Below are 22,991 nucleotides of genomic sequence, written 5' to 3' on the forward strand. Positions count from 1 at the left end.
CCTAAATCCCAAATAAGGGGCCTTGCAAGTCTCTTTATCTATTCTAGGTATTAAACGAGTCCAAAAATATAGAAATTCATCCTTTGAAAAGCGCTGGCCTTTATTTGTCATGGGCTTTTTTTTTTTTTTTTATTTCATACTAAAATTGATTAGAAAGGAGTTTTAATTCACCACCGAATAGGGGAATGCTGCTACGCTCTGTAAGAAGATTGTAAGAAATGGAGTCATCACCCATATTGATTTTAGACAATGAATACTTTATATTATTCAATTATTGGGTTTGAATGATATCAACACTAAATTTCTCAAACGGTCAAACCCACCCATGGGCAGTGCAGTTGGTTGAGAACTCTCATTCCAGTGCATGGAGGTCGAGAGTTCGAAACCCTGTGTTACTAGCGATTCAAGCGGGAAGCCCCGGCAGTGGGTTGCTAGGCTAGTTTTCCCAAGGTATAGTCGCTATAGGTCCTCCACTGCGGAGGCCCGTGAGACCCCAAATCGGCGTAAGCCGATAGGGGTATGTTTCGACGGATCCTCGATCACAAAAAAAAAAAAAAAAAAAAATACTGGATTTCTCAAGTTCCTCAATAGTAACTTCAATAAAAATATCATGCTCTAGAATATTATAGAAATAACCAAACCGACTCAAGTAAAAATCGAGCTTGTTCAAATAGAAATCAAAAAGAATTATTGAGATCACACCAACTTGAACAAGATCCTCAGGATAAGATATAGTGGTGTCTTTTAACTGAATACAACTACCATCATCCAGAAAATGTCTAAACTCGGGAGATGAAATTTATTCATGGAAACGACAAAGGAGTAACTCGATATCTACTCGGGCTATCAATTGATAGATATTGATATAACACCCAAGACAACAAGGGGGCAAGGGGGCATGCTTATATTTCTGACAATACAAGCACCTAACATTTCAGAACGAATTTACCAAAGAAAAAAAAACATTTCAGAACGAAGAAATTTTCTACCACATTAGGCAAATAATGGCTCATGAGTTTAAATTGAATAAATACAAACCCATGACATTCAAGTCTGAAGAAAAAGACCCAAACAATCCAAAACAAATTGATCTTTCTCGTTTGCTTCTATGTGCACGAGCATATTACTCTCACCAGATATAAGGCTTTCCTTTAGTTTCTTAGGAAACTTGTAAAAATCATCATTGTTTCGAGTCAACTCTTCCTCCTTACTTTGAAATGTACCAAAGGAATAAGGTTTGGTTAGGGCAAATTGTCCAAAAAGTTAGAAATCTCAAAAACCTTTTTATAATTTGTTAATTGAGTCAATCCAGCTAATTTTAACTAAAAATCTCTGATTCGTCGTCTTACATGATGTAGCCAATGCCGACGTTGATAACTTTTAATAACATTATAATAATTTGTTCAATTTTTTTTTTATTTCTTCCTTTTGTTTACTCTCTCTCTCTCTCTCTTCCCTCCTCCATCCTCTAGTTGATTACCAAGGCCTAGCAACCAGCTTGAGATAAGAGCCGGCAAGTTAGAAAAAAAAGAAAAGAAAACAAATAAATAATTCCAAAAATATTATAATATTACTATAATAAATTCGCGTCAGTGGCCATTTTATATGGCATGGCCATCATCCACGTTACCTGGCAAAATATGGGGAAAAATTAGAACTCAATGGTAAAACTAAAAAAATTACGATGAAATTAGCAAAAATATAATAATCTTATGATTTCTCAAACAATTTTCACTATCTAGTTAACTTTCACTTTATATCATAACACCCTCTTTTCAATTTCGTACAAGCAAATTAGATTATATTAACGAGAAAACTCGACATTATGTCATAAATCTCTTTCATCCCAATTTTTCTTACCCACATCCACATGTGATCGAGGGAAACGACGATAAATGTCCCCCCATGGGGTCCGTAAATTCGTTCTCCAGCACCGCCGGGCCGGCCAAAATTCCCAGCTCGCTGATTGGCGGTGGAATCAAAAGGCGCACGCTTGCGCCTTTTCCGCCCCCTGCGAATTATTACTCCCTCCCTCCCTCGAGTCGCAGTGGACTGTTGTCGATCCTCTCTCTCTCTCTCTTCTTTCTCTCTTTCTTTCTTTCGAATTTCGCTTTGAAAAAGTCTCGTCGGAACGGCCGCCCGCGTTCCCCAGGCCGGCCCGCCATGGAGCCGCCGCCGCCGCCTCTGCCGCCGCTGCTGCACCGCTACCGCCGCGATCGCCGCAAGCTCATGGAGTTCCTGCTCTCGTCGGCGGGGCTCGACTGCTCCTCCCTCGCCGGCGCCGATTTCGACGCGCTCAGCGCCGATTACGTCGTCCAACGTCTGCAATCCGGTGAGTCGCCGCCGTACGGGCGGTTACTTCGGTTCCGGATGCTGGTTTTTTGGTTGTGTCGTGGAGTTTAGCGGTGAAAGCGGGAGTGGAATTGAGCTCGGGTTTTGCGAGTTGTGCCGTTGCTTTTCGCGTGTGTCGCTTTGGTTACGTCTGTGTGGAGGCCGCGGTCTCGTGGTTCTGAGCTGGTGGTGTGTTCGTTTGTCGATAGGTGGATCGATTGATATGGCCGCGGCAACGGAGAAGTACTTCGAGGAATCCAGATATCCGATCATGGTGAGTGATGCTTGTGCATGGCATTTAATTTTTCGTCTTCGGTTGAGTTCATGCACGACAATTGCCGGTTCCTTGTTATTTATTTAGTTTTTCTTCCGTTTGATGGTTTCCTAGATTATCGGTTGGAGTAATTCGTTTGGCTCACTGTTTGCTAAATCTTCTCGGTGGCTGTTTATAAGCCTTGTGCATTACCTTTGTTAAGGCTGCCTCGTAGTTTTGTTTGAATGTCTAGGGAATATAAGAGAGTAAACAAACGATGTGTGTATATTATTGTGCTCGCCTTCCAATTAGTATTAACGATAAGGTTTCTGTCCAAGTTCAAAGTTTGCTTTAGGGTCTAATGTGAAAATGCTTCTAGAATGCCAACTGCTGAAAGCCGGAACTTAACTAACTGTCGAGCAGGAAATGGTAGTGGGCTTTTGATGAGGTAACATGATATAGCGAAACCCAAAAAGATTATTGGTGTACTGTGAGGCACTGAGTGTTTTCAAAAACAAAATTTTATAATTTGCACATTCCGAGTAAGGCGTTGGGCATTTAGTTTAATTGCTTGCTCATCTCTTTCTTATACTCTTTCCTAAAAGTTTATACAAGTTTCTGTGTAAGCAGATTCACTCACCATCACGGAATTCTTATTTTCTCGTCTCCAATCCCGAATTGGCTGGATCTCCACCCCGGCGCATGCCTCCTCAAGCTGATGTGGCCCACAGCCCTGACCATGCTTCAATGTCATTGGGTGAAACAGATACTCTAATTGTCGGGGACACAGAAGACCATGCTCTCCAGTATAAAAAAACACATCATCCACCCATAAAGCCTGTTGTATTAGAAGTTCCTCCATTGGGATTACCTGTCCTAATTACAGGTATATGTTTGCTTACTTCCTTTTCATCTTGGACTGAAATATTAGGTGAAGGATAAAAGCATATGTACGTTAGCCTACTATCCCAAGTTATTGGAAAAGATGTATGATGATTTCTAAAAGACTCAACAATTGAGCTATTTGTCTTCCTCTAAACCTTGGCAAGTCTTTTAGTAAACTGATACATGGCTTCAGAATTTTAAAGGACTGTCTGATGATGACTTGCAAGAATCAGCCTATGAAGTGCTGCTTGCGTCTATGGTTTTCTCTGGGTAACTTTCTTTGCATCTTTCTTTTTCTCTCTCTCCTTCTGATACACTTGTTTCCAGTTTAAATATTTCTTTCCGTTCTCTTCATTTTTGTTTGTTAATTTCGTGATTTAATCTACTTATGTGTTTTATTTCCTATTTTTAAATTGGAAACACTTTGCTCGGATTAATACTTTCATTTCTTTCGTCAGGATTGAGCTACATGTGGTTTATGATAGAAAGAAGGAAAAGAATTCCAAATTTTTCTCAGGAATAAAGGGCAAAAAGAATAAGATTCATTTACAGTCTCAGCCTGTTGAAAGACACTTTGAGCTAATTGATATTATACGCTCTCAGATGCAGGCAAGCATTTCTGAATATTATTGTCTCTGAAGTTATAATAAGTTCCATGTTTGGATGGTGATGATGAGAGCTTGAGTAGATCAATTTAAGTACTCATGCTTTCGATGCATTAATGTCATTCACCTGGTGCTGGCCATGTACTTAAATATTTGTTGATCAAATTAGAGGAAGGTCAATTTTTTTCTGTTTGATGCCGACTTAAGCAAAAAAATTTCTAATCCAACCTGTGGTTTACCATTCCATCCCATATTATTTGTAAATCGGCAGCTGGAGAATGTTCTTCGGTGAAATGAGATAGTAACATCTGTGTTTGAGCAATGAATGCTCCACTATTTTCTAGAGTCCTGTTTTTGGTCTTCATACAGAGTTTCCAATGTATGTGATATACTAATGATGGTATGATGTACTCACTTTAGTCATTTCTCACTTAGTTTTTTGTTATCATCCATGGAAAAATTTCCCTTTATCAGATTTCAGAAGCTAAAGATGCATGCCTCAGAAAGAAGTTGATAGAGTTGGTGACGAGTAAAACATGCAGACAGATTAACGTTCCTCAAATATCCTCGGGCCTTTTAGATGGGATTCGCGAGTCTGATTTTCTCAACGAGAAACACTATTTGCAATGGAGAAGGAGACAGGTAGTGATTCTAAATGCCTTAATTTGTAGTTCTGTGTGCCATGTGACAGATTGAGCCTGATATTTGGTCTTTAAAACTCCAAATTCCATGGATGTTAAGGCGTCAATATGAAAGAAATCACTTCCTATTGGATGGACCGAGTATGAATGCTTCAGTTCATATAAAAGGGTTAGAGTTACTTTTGGCCATTGAAATCTAATACCAAGGGATGTCTGTGTTTTTTGTTTAGAAGGCTCCTACACTGAATAGATTATGTTTCTGCTCTTTGGATCTATTGACAGAGAGACACAAATGACTGCACTAAGCAGGCTGTCATTAACTAAGTGCTCTTATGCTGGTCTGATCCTGAAGGTGCTGAAAATGTTGGGTATAGGTTTAGGATCCATGAGTTGTGCAGATGATCCACTCAGCAGAATGATGTGGATATTCACATACCTACACATGCAGGGTTGAAAAACTTAAATCCAACCAAAAAAGAGACTTTGGAGGTGTTCTGGGTAGCTGTGGCTTTTAGCTTTTGCTTTTATCATTTTAAATGTGGCTATTTATATTGAGCACCATAAATCTTTAATTTCCATATAAATGCTGGCATCATTCAGAATTTTGTTAGATGAACATAATTTTTCACCTAGTAGCAGGGAAGCAAGTAACCTTTTCTTAATTATCAAGGTGAAAGACTTTGATGGAAAGAACTGGATGTATGATTTTTCGTGTTCTTATGCCCTTGACTCTGCTACTGTGGATGATAGAGATGAGGTGATCAGCTAGAGGTAAATCTATAATTTGTCTGGTTTTTATTTGTAGGTGAATCTTTTGGAAGAATTTATAAGTTCCTCTACTAATGTTGGGACAAATGAACATCGTATAATTAGAAGCTCACTTCCGAAGATAAGAGATCCAAAGGTGTGGCACTTGTTAATTTGCACATAGTGATGTCCGCTTCAATCAAATCAGTCAAACTAGTTCTATTCCTGTTCAACATTTTCATTTCTCATATATTAGAATGATTCACCTTCTCTGAATTCCAGGAATGGGATGTCAAAATGTCTCCAAGTGATCGTGCCGAGCTTCTGTATGCTATTAAGCAGGTGGTTTTAGGGCTGTCATCTCTGCCAGGAGAGGTTGGTCTTGAAACTGGAACTTACTACTGCACAGTGGGCTATCAACTGAACATTCGCATTTATGAGAAACTACTTATCGGCATGTTTGATATCCTTGATGAAAGCCAGCTCATTGAGGTGTGTCCATCAGCACTTGGTATTACCTGTACTGTTGCTTCGGTTTTTTCAGTTTTGCACATGCATAATTTTCTCCCATGGACCTTGTTCAGGAAGCTGAAGAAATTCTAGATTTAATCAAGATGACATGGGCTACCTTAGGCATCACTCAGAAAATCCATGATGCAATGCATGGGTGGGTCCTTTTCAGGCAGGTATTATGTTGCACCTCAACTAGATCTTAACAATTGTGAAGCGTTTATTTCACTGCATGGTTCTTGAGAAAAAAAAAAGCTGGATCCACACTCAAACATCCCTTGTAATTTACAGACTACAGAGCCTTGTAATTTATTGTTTGCCTAGAGTACTTTGTAATTGTACATGACGTTAAAGTTGTATTATAAGCATAACTATGTTTCTCATGTAGATGTTATTTGTTTTCAAAGTTGTCTACTGGTCTAGCTTATAGTTTTCTTGAGTTATCCCTGTTTAAGTTCAATAGAATCCACAGTTTGCAGAAAGAGACTGACGACTAGTTAATGCTATTAATATTCTTTTCTCTGTCCATTTTGTTTTGACATGTACATGTCTGTGCAGGACATGGTAAATAACTTTTTGGGCTTTCCTACAAAGTTTAGAAGGAATTGGCCTAGAACTTCTTCATGTTGCATGAATAAGTTTTATACCCATGTGGTTTTGCAGGATAAACTTGGAGGAACATCATTAGATGAGTGTTTAAAGAATATAAATAGGAATTTAGTCATTAAATCTTGAGAAACTGCTTGATTCTTTAGATTGTAGCGAAGCAAGCATTTATTTACTCACAATGTTCTGGTTCTAAAGGGTGCTCTGTTTTCCAGGCATGTTCTTTCAAGATCTATTTACATGTATTCAACTGATCACTTTTCTTGATTCGACCATTTTTTAGTCGGAATGTCTCATTGTTAGTTAATGATGGTATTGTGCTTTAAGAAGTCAAACTTCCTAACCATTGGAATTTTTTCCTTTGAAGTTTGTGGGAACACATGAGCCTTCGCTCTTAGAACATTCTATCCTCAAGTTGCAAAGATTTGTCTCTGCTGAAGACCATGATAGGAAGGAAGAGCAATATATTAACAGACTTGCATGTTCCCAGCAACATAATGGTGTCAAAACAAAGTTAAGTCTGGTTGAGGCAGTTCTTTGCTCAATAAGCATTTGGTGTGATAGTCACCTGCAAGACTATCATCTGCATTTTAGTAAGGCAAGATATCTCTTCCCTATTTTATATTATTTGTTAAATTCATTTGATTGTTTCGTGCTTTCCTTGTCAAACATAACATCTTCTTCCTGGGCATTTACTAGGTTGGTGGTCAAGCTCATAGATGTCATGTGCCACCAATTGCATTTCAATGCTTGCAGCTTGCTTTTTACTATCACCTGCATTCCTTTGATTAATAATCTCATTATGAAACTGTTTTTTCAGGAACCTGGTATCTTTGGGAGGGTGATGACATTGGTGTCGCTGACTGGAGTTCCTATCATCAACTCTGGGGAAATTAAGGCAAGTTGTTCTGCACAAACTAACTGTTTAGCATGTTTGGTAATTTGACATTATGATTTGTTCATGGTCTAATATTATAAATGCATAATTACTATATTGTCATTTGAGATTTTCTCCCAATAATATAAAAACATCACCTTTAATCGTCATTTGAGAATCTGGTCCCAGCTGTTTTATATCTGTTGCAAACATAATCCAGAGTCTTCTCCTTTTTGGTCACTGGTGATCATTTTAGTATAAAGGCAAATGGCCTCACAAAAAGGCTATTATACCCAGAAAATGTGGTTGAGAAAAGTGATGAAACTTAAGGGCGAAAAAAAGATAACTAGTCAAGACTGTTTGGAACCCCCTCCATTTTCAAATTTTCTAAAAACTGCAAATAATCTTTGGAAACCTATATTACAACAAAAATTAATTTTCATATTTAAAATGAAAGAGAAAGGAAAATGAAATTTTGTGAGAAATTCTTTTTTTTTTAATAAATAAAAATTAGGCCACAAGAGAAAGCACGCTGTGCTAATAAAAATGATTTACCAAACACGTTTCCAGAGAATTGAAAATATTGGAAGTGGAAAAAGTTTTCTTAACAATTTTCAGTAGAAAAATGCAATATTGAAAATATTCTGCGGCAACTAAAGGACTGTCCTAAAATTGCCTGATGAACTCATCATGTTCTATCTTGAGTGCCTTTCTTTTATATCGCAATCTTTGTTTGGCCTTTTGACATCCTCATATATTATCCAAAAAAACTTAGTTGTGACCTGATGATATTCCATGTATGCAGCTCCTGAAGTTAAATGCTTCTGATGGGAATGTTACTGAAAAATTCAGATCATATGTGGAAAGGTCCACTGAAGCTGCATATACTAGGGTGAGACAATTGTACTGTATCTGAAGTCACTCAAGCATATCTTTGTTTCTATCATTGGTTTGATGTTGGATTTTTTAGGTAGCAAGTACAATTCATTTGGAATCCAAACTGGCAAAAACACATAGTCTGGCTCTACTAGCAAATGAATTAAATTTGCTAGCCAAGAGAGAGTTTAGTATTTTTTATCCAGTGATGCGTAATTGGTATCCGGAAGCTGGGGCAGTTTCAGCAACAAAACTGAAGAAATATTATGGAGAAAGACTGGTTTGCATCACATTTAATTTGTGCAACTTTTTGCCTTTCTACGTCTTTGCACTGTACATATATGAAGTTTTCACTCTTTTCTTTGCACTATACAGCAACCATACCTTGTGGAGGTGTCATATCTAAGCGAGGATGTTAGATCCGTGCTTTCTGCTGCCAATACATTGGATTACAATCTTAGTGAGTTATACTTATCTACTTGTGAGGAGAACAAGTTGAATCATCTGTCCAACCAAGCTCTGGATAGATATCAAGTACGATCTTCTGAAATTGATTGTCATCTGCTTACCTGGGTTTTTCCTCTCTTTAGATTGAGCCACATGTGAAACTTCTTTTGCTGACAGAAATAGACTAGTTACAGATTATAGGAAATGTTTTTTACTCGGTGCTGTCTAATATTTTTTTTTGGGTCTGTCAGATGGTAACTTGTCTTCTGTCATTATACTTTATTTGCACTTCTAGATGTAATGATATCTGGTTTTGAATTTTAGCTGTGAGTCTGTTAGGTTATGGAGATCATCAGGGTCATTCAGTCTGTAATATTTGTCTGATGTAAACTTCCTTGTAAATTCATAGCATCCATATTCCAAATGGTAATTGTTTCATAGTTTGGCTTATTGTGATGCTAGGAACAAGATGTGGTCTCATCTTGTTGCCTTGATGTTTGTGTATGATTCCTATTTTAACCCTCCATCTTACTTATTAGGGGGGATGATTGTGATTCTTTTAAGTGCAGCTGATATGCATCTTCTTTGGATTTACACTTGGCGAGTTGAAGTTCATTCAGCATATAATAGAGATTCAATCACTTCAAAGTTATTGACAGTGATACAGCTGTTTATTACCACATCTGTTCTTCTCTTCAATATCCTCTGTACAGAATGACATATATTCTTTCAATGCAAAATTCATTCATTTGCATTATGATTAGCTTATTCTGGCCAATTAAGCTGCTTGATTTTGTAAAACAAGTCTTCAGATAATTTTATTCCTTCCTTCTCAGTGCATATATGGAAAGCTGAGATTAAGTATCTAAGATTAGACAAGTAATCATGGTTACTTTACATTTGCGTGTGTACAAGTTGTGCTTCAAGGTTGTAACGACACCTTCTTTTATGCAGATTGAAGAAGTTGCTGGGCCAGTTATTCTTGATTGGATTATTGCTCAGCATTCTCGTATCTTGCAATGGACTGAACGAGCAGTAGAGCTTGAGGTGGAGTGAATACTTCCGAACCATCATAATTTTTCAGACCATGGGGCTAAGCATACCCTTAGGAAACAATCAGTTATAATTATTTCTAGGAGGACTTGGAAAGCAGGGAAGAGCATGGATCCGTGGTGTGGATACTGGATTGACGTTTTCTTCTGATTTGTAAAAGGGGTTTTGTTAACATCCGAAGCAATTAAATTAATGAAAACACTTTTGGAGACACTGAAAAATTAAAAAAACTACACATTTAGAGACAACAACTACCTTCAAATAGGAAATTATGAGTTGAAACCATATTTGCTGAGCCTTAACAAGTGCGTTAGGGGTACTCTTTGATATTTCCCTTCTAAAAGATTTACAAAATTTTGTGCTAGCATCATGCACGGAACATTAAAAAATGTACTTGTGTTAATTTTGATGCTAAAGGAAAAGGTACAAGTATATATTTTGATTCTAGGTGATACTTGATAGCGAAAAAAAGTTTGCAATATAATTGTCCTGAACTTTTGATTAAGTTCCTGGTGTACTGAGTCGAAAACGTTTGATTGAGCTCTGAGCCTGGTCATGGCATTATTCTTGAGTTACTTTTCTCTGTACAAGGTGGGAATATTGAACAAGGCACATGATGAAGGCGTACCCTCTTGCTTGAATAGTTATTTATTTATTAGACAATGTTTATTTAATAAAATTTAGCGGCTGGAATTGCATATTGCATTTATTCTTGTCTTTGACTTTGTGCAGGAGTGGGAGGCATTATCATCACAACAAAGGCAGGCACCATCCGTAGTTGAAGTTTTCAGGATAATTGAAGAGGTTTGAAAATCTTAATGACTGATGTACTGGTTACTTTATAGAGATGAATTCATGATGGTGGATCTGCTGAATGTATTTCTTTGTATAGCTAGTTCAAAACTGATATATGTGGCGGTTACCGTAAGAGGGATGTAGCTCTGTATAAGATTAACAGTGAACACCCATTTGCTCTGATACCATGTAGAAATTAATATAGGAGAAGAAAAGAGAGCAATGAGAAATTGACAGAAGGAATGAGGAGAACGTGTAAACTGATTAGGGTTTTCCATGTCTCACACTTTTATTATTAAATAATACTTAATGACCATAATAACCCTATCAGTGTTAATGACCATAATAACCCTCACACTGTAACAATAACCTTTCACTTCAAAAATGAATTAGCATTTAAATGAAATTGAGAAGATTCAGAATAGTTGAAGAAGATGGTATCTGTTTGGGTTATATTAGTTAAGTGTGTTTCATCCTACCATTGATTGGAGTAGTACTGTTTAGGAAAAAGGCAGTATAATGCTAGCCTTGTGAAGCATGTAGATAGTTAGAAGTTGCACAAATTTTTGCATGGTTTAATTCTTTTCATGCCTTTTGACTTGCAGACAGTAGATCAGTTTTTTGGGTGGAATCTCCCAATGAACATCACTCATCTTCAAGCTCTACTGTCTGTGATATTTCACAGCTTGGATGCCTATTTGTTGAAAGTATCTAACGGTTTAGGTATGTGTGGCAAATTTGAGTGATAAGGTGTGCTACTAGGTTTACTTGAACTTTAGGAGATTACCAGTTTCTTTCTGTCTGGCAGCATGTATTGAAATTTAAGGGATTTGATGGACTATGCGCTTCTTGTTTGACTAATCTTTAATGTGTGCAACAGATTGAGGGCTGAAGCCCGAGTTAGTTGTACTAATTTTCCAGTTATATTCAACTTGCACACCAGTTTACACTCCAGGGGTTCATCTTTCCTTAAAAACTCTGATGACGATACTTACTATTTTGGCAGTTGAGAAGAAGTATCTATTACCCCCAGCTCCTCCTTTGACTCGCTATACGGAGACGGTTATTCCTGTAATCAAGAGGAAGATGGTGGAAAACACTCTCACAGACGATGGCATGGATGATAAGTTGACTGCATCGACCATATCAAAGCTCTGTATAAGACTAAATACTCTTCAGGTTTGTGTATTTTCCATTGACTCATTAGGTATATGAAGATGTTAGAAAAGATTGCTTCTTGTGTTTATGGGAGAGAGGTTTTCTTTTTCTTTTTTTCTTGGATTGATGTCAGTTGACCACATATACACGTTGATGTGAGTGGATCTAAACCCCAAAGATTTCAATTTTCAGGTTCATCTAATCAATCATGAAGGAATATCCTACACTCTTTTTTTCACTGTGCAGTATATCAAGAAAAAGGGTGGCATACTGGAAGAATCCCTTAGAAAATCTTGGGCTCTAGTCAGATCATCCAAATATCAAAGATCAGGTGATTTCCTGCTTGGGAGCAAAAACTTCTTATATTGGTTTATTTGTTGCATGTTTGAGCATATAAACACCTGTTGTTGGTAAAAGAGAGAACAGCTATTATTGAGATCTAAAGAAGTATTTATAGGCTTAGGGTTGAGCCTTGTGCAATTACGTAAATAACCTCAACACAATATAATAAGTAATAAACTTGACACTCCTCAAGTTGGGGGCATACATATCAAAAAGTATGTTACTAGGCCTAGTGTCAAGCAAGCCCACCTCTTTAACAATGTCAAAAGAGTGTACTTTCGCTGAGAGAGAGCGATATTGCCATTGGTATAGGCAACCTCTATGCCAAGAAAATATCGAAGACGACCAAGTTTTTAGTGTTAAACTCCTTCTGTAGAAATTGCTTGAGCTGTTGTTGTGTACCTTTAACATCATTTCCGGTAACAATAATTTCATCAACATAGACAACAAGAATAGCACATCCCTTCGAAGAGGACATATTAAACACGGAGTGATCCACACTGCATCGATGCATGCCAAAGGTAATAATTGCATCACCAAAACGGCCAAACCAAGTATGAGGAGATTACTTAAGTTCATATAGAGCTTTTTGTAGCACACCTTTTCCCCATGAGCAAGAAACTTGGGTGGTTGCTTCATATAGACCTCTTTGTGAGGATCACCATGAACGAATGCATTTTTGACATCAAGTTTATGAAATGTCCATTGAAATCGAGCAGCCAAAGAAATAACAACACGGGTGGAGGGAATTTTGGCCACCAGAGAAGTCTCTTCATAATTGATACCATAAGTTTGAGTATAGCCCTTCGCAATAAGTTGCGCCTTTAAGTGCTCAATTGAACCATCAAGATTGTGTTTGACGACAGACCTAGCAACGACTCACTAATTGTTTATCAGGAGGCAAAGGGACTAGTTCCCAAGTCTTATTATGATGTAGTGTAGCCATTTCCTCCTCCATAGCATGGGTCTAACTTGGATGGGCCAAAGCCTCTTGCACGCTACTGGGAACCTACACAAATGCGAAGGACGACACCAAGATAGACGTTTGAGAGGGTAAATTGTGATAAGACATAAAATAAGAAAGAGGATTTCGAGACCGAGTACGGTGGGCGATTCTCACATGAGCTGGTTGAGGATTAGAAGTTGGGGCCGCGCGTGGTGGTTGAATGTCCGCTAGTGGAGAGGCATGACCCCAAACAAAGCGAGGACCGCGTTTATAGACCTGAAGTGGATTGGTAAAGGTGATCCTAGATCAGGTGGAGCATTGGTGGAAGAAACAGGTGGTGGCTCTAATTGAGAGGTAACGGGCAATACAGTTGGAGGTAAAGGTGCGGAAGGTGGCAGAAGACCCATCATCGATGGCACCTGAGGAGAAACGTTGCCAAAATATGCCTGATCCTCAGAGAAAGTCACATAAGCAGATTTGTACTCCCAACAACGAGTATGACTATAATAGACATAGCCCTTTTGAGTACAAGAGTAACTGATGAATACATATTTTTCAGCACAAAGAGATAATTTGTCCAACCCAAGAGATAAAGAATGGACAAAACAGTCACACCCAACAATACAAGGACAAACAGACCACAAAGGACGACCAGGGTGAAGAAGAGCATAAGGGATAGCATAGCTCTAGAATGATTTAGGCATATGGGTGCGGAGAAGTAGACAACGAGCAACATCCAACAAATGACAAAAATAATAAAACACTTTAGTACGGTCTTATTATATATAACCAAGTTGTACAACTACAATCATCAATAAAAGTGGGACAATAGCAGAAACCAAATGAAGACTCTCAACTAGGACCCCCAACATCGGGGTGGACTAACTCGAATGGCTGGGATGCATGACTTAAAACACAAGGGGGAAAAGACACATGGTGGTGCTTACTCAACTAACATGTTTCACAATCAAATTGAAGACTAGAACTAGACATAAAGGGAAAAAAATTGGAGTACGTCTGCTGAGGGTGATTGAGGCGAAAATGTAATCGATAAGAGTCATTCACAGCCTTCTTCTGAACGGTAGCGGCAGCAACAATAATCTCAGGGTCCAGGGGGTACAATCCACCAGCCTCACACCCACCACCTATTCGGCATCCAGTATCCCGATCCAAAAAAACTCATGAAGAGGAAGAAAAGATAATATCGCAGTCAAGGTCATGAGTGATAAACCTGACAAATAATAGATTATAAGAGAAGTGTGGAATATGGTAAACAAAAGTTAAGGCCATGGAGGAATTCAACGATACACAACTTGAGCTGGTCACCTTGGACTGAGAACCATTTGCCTAGGTGACTGAAGTGGACGGAACAGATGAGGTGGAGGTAAGAAGATGTGGACCACCAGTCAGATGATGAGTGGCACCCGAATCAATAACCCAAGGATGAGGAGTAGCTGTAGTGGACAAGAGACATAGGATCATTGTGTTTTGTCTATGCCAAAGTAGCAATAGGACCTGAAGGAGCACCAAGGTGCTATGCCCTAATTAACTCATCATATTTTGCACTGATTAAATTTACCATACGTTTTCCTTAAGAAGGTCCAAATGTGGAAGACTTGGGCTTAGTATCAACAGAAGCATATAACCTCGCAGCTCAGGATGGAGATCATAGCAATAATCAACAGTATGTCCAATAAGCTAGCAATGAGTACAAAAGTGAGCCCCACGAGCTCCTCTAGTACCACTATTACCACCACCACGAGGGCGGCCCTGTACACCACGGGTTAGAACTACCAAAGTTTTAACTTCTGTGACTATTACCATGACCACGAGCTCCTTGACCACCATGAGCCACCATAGCACTACTGTCTGATATGATCGAAGTTTGGGGACTAGGAGTGTAACAAGCAGTCCAAGAGTACACTTCTTCTATGGAAGGTAGAGAGCCAAGAGAAGAGATCTACTGCTGAAAAGCACTATGATTTGAACTAAGAATTCATAGGAAGGTTACTACCACCATTTTGGCTACTTGTTGCTGCATTTGAGTAACCGTGCTGGCCAATGGGAAATAGGATTTGAGACACTGCTGCAAAGACGAAAAATGAGCATAATACTCTGCCAACCCCGCATCACCAATTTTGGCTTCAAATAAAGCCTCCCACATATCGCAAACTTGACTCATTATAGTGTCCGGAATAGAGTAAAGCACATTTTGTACACACCTCACGGGCCGTCACACAATCCATGAAAAGATGGTAGACAGATTCATCCATACTTGCCCATAAAAGAGTACGTGACGTGGCATCAGTGACCTTCCATTCTTCTTGGTTAGTTGAATTTGTAGGCATATTCACAATCCGAGAATAAATCACCACAAGCTACCATGATACCACTCAAAGCATTCGGGGGCAAGATTCAAAGAACCTTTTGTTTTTCAGACTCACTGTTAGTTGACTATAAGTGTTTAGTTGACTACTTGAAACCTCGTCAACTAGTCGAGAACCACAACAACAAAATAGAAAAACACCACGAACATACACGAATCTCACCCAAACCACCACAGCTTTGTGATCCCATGTCGTTGGTAAAAGAGAGAACAATTATTATTGAGATCTAAAGAAGTATTTATAGGCTTGGGGTTAAGCCTTGTACAATTACGTAAATAACCCCAACTTGCTAACACAATATAATAATGAATAAACAACCTGACAACACCTTTTTTCTTTTTATCATAATTAAGCATGTGCATAAATATCCTTGTGATTTGCTGTTCTTCTGAGTTCCCATGGCTTTGTGGGCTCTCAGGCATGGCAAAATAATTCTAAGGCCCTTTTTGGCATACTGAGATTTAATGCAAGAATTCTCCAGTAGTTTCAATCAGTTTCTTTGGTTGGTGATCTGGTATGACCAATGACATTCTTGCCATTCCTCTTAACCGATAACTAGAACAGCATACATGGCAAAATTTTAGCAGAATGTTTCTTGTAGTATGCCTGCTAAATGGTCTTTCATTGTCCTAACAGAGGATTCTTTTGGTTTGGGTTCCATTCTTCTAAAGATCTTGCACAATGCCAATATAATATTTAGTATATTGCAGTAAGTCCGCTTACTATCATGCATCTGTCTATGGAAGTACAAATGAATCTTGCAAACATTTGATCACGCTTCTTCTATGATGTCTATCTTTTGGATATTTTGGTCTTTTTCTTCTCAAATTTTAGAATTGGTTTGGTGCTAGAATGGCAGGTCTTGTTTTACATAGGTGGAGCCCTCATCAAGTGTTGCGGGGAGGACGTTTTTCTCCAAAACTCATGGGTTTCCTGTGGTTGGGTAGTTGTATTGCCTAGATGTAATGTAAGGGGAGGGTGAAAGTAATAGTTTCTGATCAACAAACTTCAGTTCTTAGATGGGTTGCTAGTGCTTTCACAAAATTTAATTCTAGTAGTGACCAATTGAACCATTTATCTTCACCTGAAATATGAGTTTCCACCATAAAGTTGTCATGGTGCATGGTCCTCCTGTATTGCTAGGTCTTGGGAGAGTAAGACATACACTTTCTCTAGGATTGAACCTGTGAGCACACAATGGAGTAGTTTCCATTTTGTATGAAGGCTCATCTGTTATAAATTAAAGGAATAAAGAAGTGGGCTATATATCGGGTTTATCATTCAGGATCAAGTCAGGGAATTTTCAATCTTAGTGTGCTTTTGATTGCTGATCTTTTTTTAGTTATGTGCCTATGCTGATTGTTGCTTGTTTTAAGACGGTCCTGAAATTCAGTTGCTTGGGTGATCACGTGGACTAATTTTTTGCTGAATGCTTATGCAGCAGTGGAGGAACCTTCGCAAAATACAGTTTCTGACTCCTTAACATATGATGAAGCAGTTGATGAACTCTTTAGTACCACATTCAACAGCATCAGGGATACTTCAACAAATGCAATAGGCACGATTTGCGACTTAATTGGTGAGTTGACATTTGAGTACCATGCTTGTAGTTCTTCAGGCACTGATCACTTTTTGAAAGAAACCAGCATAGCTGGTGTTTTTAATATACATAATAAACATATAATGTAGCCAATTGATGGCTAGTAAATGAAGGGTTGGAAAATATTATGATGTTATTTTTCTAACCGTTGCTCTATTAGTGGTTAGTCATTAAATCCCCTATACTTTCGCTTACCTCAACAAAAGGGATCATCTAATAGTATGTTGAAAAAAAGTACACAAACAGACAATTTAGTATATTGATCTTGTAGATTAATGCCAACTGGAATTTCACATGAGTGTGTTTCTCTAAAGATAATTGTAGTCACATGAGGAAGTGTGCATGTTATTGCAATATGGAGAACTATGCAAAGTAGACTGAAAAAGGAGTTGGCACTCCCACAGTTGTCTGGAGATGTTGTTCCTTTCCTTTTTGGTTTCTTTTGTTTGAATGGAGAGAGGGGAAAAAAGGGGTTTGGGGGGTGGGGGTTGTAAGCATTACGACCCGCAAAGTTTTGAGCATATTTGCAAGTCATACAACAATATTATTGTGAGAAGCAATGCTATTCCTTGATATAGCTTTCTTTTATTATTGGATCATATGCCCTCTTCATCTCCAGAATTTGACTCTACACATAAAATGAGAATGTCTGTTCTCAAGCATCATGTGCAATGTCTGTCTAAAGCTCTCATATTTGCTGTCAAATAGCTTTTGGCATTTGGATACAAAATAGTACCATACTTGTTGAATTCATCACTTGAATTTTCTCCTAGGATTGAGAATGGTGTTTTGGGATCTAAGAGACAAAGTGCTTTCATGTCTATATTGTGGTAACGTTGAAAGTGCTCGACTGGACAAGTTTCTCTTTCATTTTGATACTGTAAGATTCTCTCTCTCTCTCTCTCTCTCTCTCTCTCTCTCTCTCTCTCTCTCTCTGTGCGCACACACGGATTTGGAAGTGCATGGCTGTTGACATATCTTTTAGTATGCTCATATATATGTACATCAGTGTTCAGAGTTTCAAATGAATTGGTATCAATGCAGGAACTTAACCGTATATGTGGCTTACTTGATGAATCTCTTAGAGACCTTGTGGTTTTAAGTGTCTATCGAGCATCCGTGGTATGTTACTGTTCTTAGTTTCTAATGATGCTAAGGCAAATCTTCCATGACAGTGCAACCTGAATTCTTTATCTTAATCTTTCAGGATGCCTTTGTCTGGGTGTTGCTTGATGGCGGCCCATCTCGTGCATTTTCTGAGACAGATGTTTCTTTGATGGAGGATGATTTTGCTATGTTGAAGGTTTGTGAATATATCCTTTTCCTTCTCATTGCTTGTTTCCTCTCTCTGAATTTGTTTTCTTCTCTTTTTTGTGTCTGAAAGAAATAGTATTACGGTAAAGCTCTTGCAAAAAGGTGATGATGCTGAGTTTTGACTATCTCTCTACATAGGATGCTGTTGGCTCAAGGACACAAATTTTTGTTGAAGTGCTTGCACTAGCATGTCTTTTTCCTTTTGGTTAAAGTCCTGTTTATCCTTCAGAATGGAGGGATGAAACTTTCCCTTTTAGGAGTTCAAGTGAGTTTGGTCAAAGCAATCTCTTGATTCAGTTAAGAGATTGAAGCTTAATAAGAGATCGGCTTTGTTTTGCATACTTGTCCTCGAGATAAAATAACATGTCTCTGTTTTGAGAAGAATCATGAATGGGAACTCACCTTGAAGACTTGAAAGGTGTTTAGATAATATAGTCGTTTCTCATACCCTATATAAGCATCATCTAGGTCATATTAGCATTTATATTTACAAGTTTATGTACTGGTTCTATAGGAATTGATTCAAGGTCTTTATATTTGCAAATTGCAGTTTAATAGTGCGGTATTGTTTTCTTCCAAGCATAACTTAAGAATTGGAGTTTCTCTGGATGTGTTGGTTGTGACCTGATGACACTTCTGTTTTGTCGCCTTTGAGTCAATGGGTTTTTTCACACTGAACTGGGGCATGAATTGCTCATCAGTTCCATTGGCGCAACCAGCTGTCAAATTCGCCTTATAGGGGAACCTAGAGGAAGACATAAAGCATTTTGTGGCTCAGTTGTGCCAGGTGTGTAAAGCACCCAGTATCAAAAGAGTCCTGTGTTCAGGCCACTTTAACCTCACTTTAGGCCTTTTATTCAACACTGTTAAAGCAAATGGAAATGGGTCTTCACCTTTTATTTTATTTTTTTCACATATTCTATTTTGACCTCCGTCACATGGTTGGACTGGTTCTTGACCTGGTTTGATCAGCGTAACCAGATCCAATTTGGTTGATTCTAGTTTCTTGCCCTTTATTTTGAGGGAACTAACTGGATGCCTTTTTTCTCGGGGCCCAAAAGAACTGGATAGGGATTTAGTGTTGAAGAAGCCGATTAGCTGATTGGTACCGTTGATTCAATGTTCTATCATCAAAATCACTGAGTGGTGGTAAGTTCAGTGATGCCTGAGAGATCATGGATGCAGGACACGTTAGCTTATTAATGCTCTCTAAATTCATTTTGAAATAGTTACATATTGGCTGTGATTTAGATGTGTAGGACACCCTATGAAAATGTGCTGGAGGACTGTTATTTTTATTGACCAATTAGAATCCCTTCCAGGATTCTGGACCACATATGTAAAGGGAATCCATTTATCTGTGATGAACTTGAGAGTGGCTTGTAAGTTGCAACAGATGATTGTAGTACCAGATCTTCCTTCTGATGTTTGCTTCTTCTAAAGACTGACCAAGAATGTGCCATTGCTTTCTCTATACTATGCAGCTGTTACATGCTTTTAGTTGTGCTATATTTTGAACAGGAATTTTTTATTGCTGATGGAGAGGGGCTTCCCCGTTCTCTGGTGGAGAAAGAGGCTAAATTTGCTGCACAGATACTACAATTATTCTCCCTTAAGGTTCGCATGGTGGTGGATAATTGAAAATTGTGCAGTCATATGAATCTATATAAGCAGCTGCTTGACCAATTTTTCTTTGACAGACTGACAGTGTCATCCAAATGCTGCTAAATGCAAGTCAACAGATCTCATCAGGATTACATGCACGTAGACATGGCAGCATCCCTGATGATGCGTACATTTTGATACGAGTATTGTGTCATAAAAAGGACAGAGAGGCCTCCAAGTTCTTGAAACGGCAGTACCAGCTTCCTATGTCTTCAGGTGTAATTCTCATTTTGGTTTCTTCTTTTCCCTTTTCTCCCGCTGTATCTCATGTTTCAATGAGTATCTTTGTGAGGAGTGCTGATTCTCTGAGTTGTCTAAAATTAAATGATACAAACTACTGCAAGGACCATATTGACAAAAACAAAGAAATTAGTACCTGTTGAAGTGCTATCCTACATCAATTGACAATGGGTCCTAAATGCTCTTTATATTCATGTTGTTTTCTTCACCTATTAGCTTAAGCTTTTAGGTTGGACTTTCTAACATGGTATTAGAGCTAGTCTATCCCTTTCATGAATGTGCATGGTAAAAAATTCCATGTGAATGTGCGTAATCAAAATTTCATTTGCCGCTCATAATCCGACTTGCACGTTACTGGGGGTGTTGAAGTGTTATGCCACATAGATTGACAATGGGTCTTAAATGCTCTTTATATTCATGTCGTATTCTTCATCTATTAGCTTAAGCTTTTGGGTTGGACTTTCTAACAATACCGAATATCAATTCTCATGAGCATGCAAAATTTGACAACAAAGTGATGAGGGCAGGACAGCAGTATTTGTTGCACATTAATCGATATAATTAGAGAGGATGTGTTCATGGGTGTCGATCTAAGTTTTGTTCTTGGCTGGTTCTCTTGAGATTGATCCAGAAACATTTTTTCCTATGCCTGATTTTGCCCTTTTATTATGGTGTACTTTAGGTGCCATTATCATTCTGAATTCTTTCCTTGGATTAGTTCTCAATATCAAGTAATGGAACCACTGCTCATTTTATAGAACCATATATTGAGAAAATCAATTTCCAGACCTTTGCCTCACTCTAAGTGCTGTTGTCACTTGCCAGCAACTCTAACCAGTGAATTGGCTTTGGGTTTTATATACCTACAGAATATGACGACACTTCATCAAAAGATTCTGCTGTGGGATCGACATTTATGTCAGATATACTCGAGCGAAGCAGCTCTTTCCATTGGACCGAGAAGGGCCAGAGAAGTTTAACTTCATTCAGGAAGAAAATTCAAGAAGCTACATCAGAACTTAGACATGCTGCGTGGTAACATTTGCTCTCAGTTGACATCTCGGTTTGGCTGGCGCATTGGTGTGGATTCTAACAGAACCTCTTTGAGATGGATTTATGAGGCGCTTAGTCAATTTCTTTGATGGATTTCCTGGTAAGCGATAGTGGGAGTTGGAGCATTACCTTCCATTGGACTGAGAATGGCCAAAGAAGCTTAAATCATTTAAGAAAATTAAGTAAGCAACATCCCAACTTAAAACATGCCGCATGGGGACATTGCTGTTAGCTATTGTCTTTGGCAGGTTCCTTGGTGTGGATTTCGGCAGAACCTCTTTGTTTTTCACATTGAGGCGCACAATCGATTGTTTGGTTGGAGTTAGTGGTAACTTATACATTACTCTTTTTTTTTTGGCTCATGAGCGAGTACCCTGTTGTAGAGTTATTTTTTTGCATAATGTTGCATGACATTGTTCAAAGTGCAATATTTGTGCACAAAGAATTATGAGTTCATACAGTAATGTAGTTTTTTTTTTTTTTGATCGAACAGTAATGTAGTTTGAGTGGAAGGTATCGTTCCATTTTGTTTGAGTGTGATTCCTCTGGCTTGCTCTTATGCATCTAATAAAGAGTTACCTAATTATCCCAGTCTGTACACATTGGAATCGTGGAATGTGTAATGTGAAATTTTGTGGAATCATCGTCAACCATTCTAAAAACTTAAGCTGTTAGATCTAACACTCCCCCTCACGTTTAGGCTAGTTTTTGGCTTAAGATTAAAGCGTGGAAATATGTAATTGGAGAGACAATTAGGGGTTTGTCAGATTTGAACTCAATTTCTCCTTTTCTGATACTATATGAGAATTTATGAGATTAGTGTTAACTAGTTTAAAAATTAAAGCTGTTAGATGAAGGTATGGTTAATATTTATATATTTTAACATGTAACGATATGATCTTCAGACTAAGACATGTCCCTTGTTTATCATCCTTTTCTGTTGTGATTTTGCATCGGTCTGGTGGCTGGAGTTGGGTGTAAGTTCTTTTGTTGCAGAGATTGCTAAAGGAAAGTATCTTCATTTCATAACTAGACGGTCGACAATTACGGCAGCAATTTGGGATAGAGTTGTTGCGGTGTCAGCACGTTGGTGTTAAATCAATAGGAACCAGTTAGTAGGAGAATTTTGCTTGATCGATTCATGATTAACTGTGTTAACAGCACTACGCGAGTTTCATAGTTGACAATGGACACACCATAGTCGAGAAAATTTTGGTTTGAATGTGTCGATGAAGGTTCGAACGTGCATACACGAGAGATATTCGCATTTCTTCTGGTCCTAAAACCTGCTCTGTTTCTTTCATCGATTCTAATCTGGTCACTGACTTTCGAAATTCACGGAATTTTAGATTTAACAATTGAGTTATTCTGCGAAACGAGCATACTCATTCGGTTAGCTGTAAGAATCAGAATAGGGTATCACCATCATAAATCTAAGACAGCATTTATGATTCCTCGTTTAGATTTAGACATAGAAATATGGACCGCTGGCGCATCATTAATTTAGTATCATGCTTTAGCATCACATGGTGTGAATCCACAGACTTTGCATCCTGCTTGACTTATAAGTCAGGATTGACTTTGTTCTCACCAATCCGATTGTAAACCTTACGCTGGACCAATGTTTCAACTGGGCCAACGGCTAGGCATTACCTCTCTA

General features: G+C 38.3%; 1 protein-coding gene across 3 annotated transcripts; it reads left to right on the plus strand.

The window, feature by feature from the left end:
- Positions 1 to 1,939: 1,939 nt before the first annotated feature.
- LOC104443778 (protein unc-13 homolog) lies at positions 1,940 to 21,929 on the plus strand. 3 transcript variants are annotated; one of them, XM_010057304.3, is made up of 26 exons: positions 1,940 to 2,332; positions 2,541 to 2,605; positions 3,215 to 3,470; positions 3,673 to 3,739; positions 3,928 to 4,078; positions 4,549 to 4,716; positions 5,521 to 5,619; positions 5,745 to 5,954; positions 6,047 to 6,148; positions 6,946 to 7,176; positions 7,399 to 7,476; positions 8,261 to 8,347; positions 8,426 to 8,611; positions 8,707 to 8,865; positions 9,733 to 9,825; positions 10,564 to 10,635; positions 11,232 to 11,349; positions 11,633 to 11,805; positions 12,031 to 12,115; positions 16,904 to 17,038; positions 17,833 to 17,939; positions 18,104 to 18,181; positions 18,267 to 18,362; positions 19,895 to 19,990; positions 20,074 to 20,254; positions 21,148 to 21,929. In XM_010057304.3, exons 1-26 carry the CDS (start codon positions 2,164 to 2,166, stop codon positions 21,315 to 21,317), a joined length of 3,432 nt encoding a protein of 1,143 aa, XP_010055606.2. In that variant the 5' UTR covers positions 1,940 to 2,163; the 3' UTR covers positions 21,318 to 21,929. The 3 variants fall into 3 exon arrangements, with proteins under 3 accessions (XP_010055606.2, XP_010055605.2, XP_010055607.2); XM_010057303.3 differs by having other exon boundaries at positions 1,941 to 2,332; positions 16,901 to 17,038; XM_010057305.3 differs by lacking the exons at positions 1,940 to 2,332; positions 2,541 to 2,605 and having other exon boundaries at positions 3,328 to 3,470; positions 3,663 to 3,739; positions 16,901 to 17,038.
- The last annotated feature ends 1,062 nt before the right edge of the window (positions 21,930 to 22,991 follow it).

The sequence above is a fragment of the Eucalyptus grandis genome, chromosome 5 (assembly GCF_016545825.1).
Source record: "Eucalyptus grandis isolate ANBG69807.140 chromosome 5, ASM1654582v1, whole genome shotgun sequence".
Lineage (NCBI taxonomy): Eukaryota > Viridiplantae > Streptophyta > Magnoliopsida > Myrtales > Myrtaceae > Eucalyptus > Eucalyptus grandis.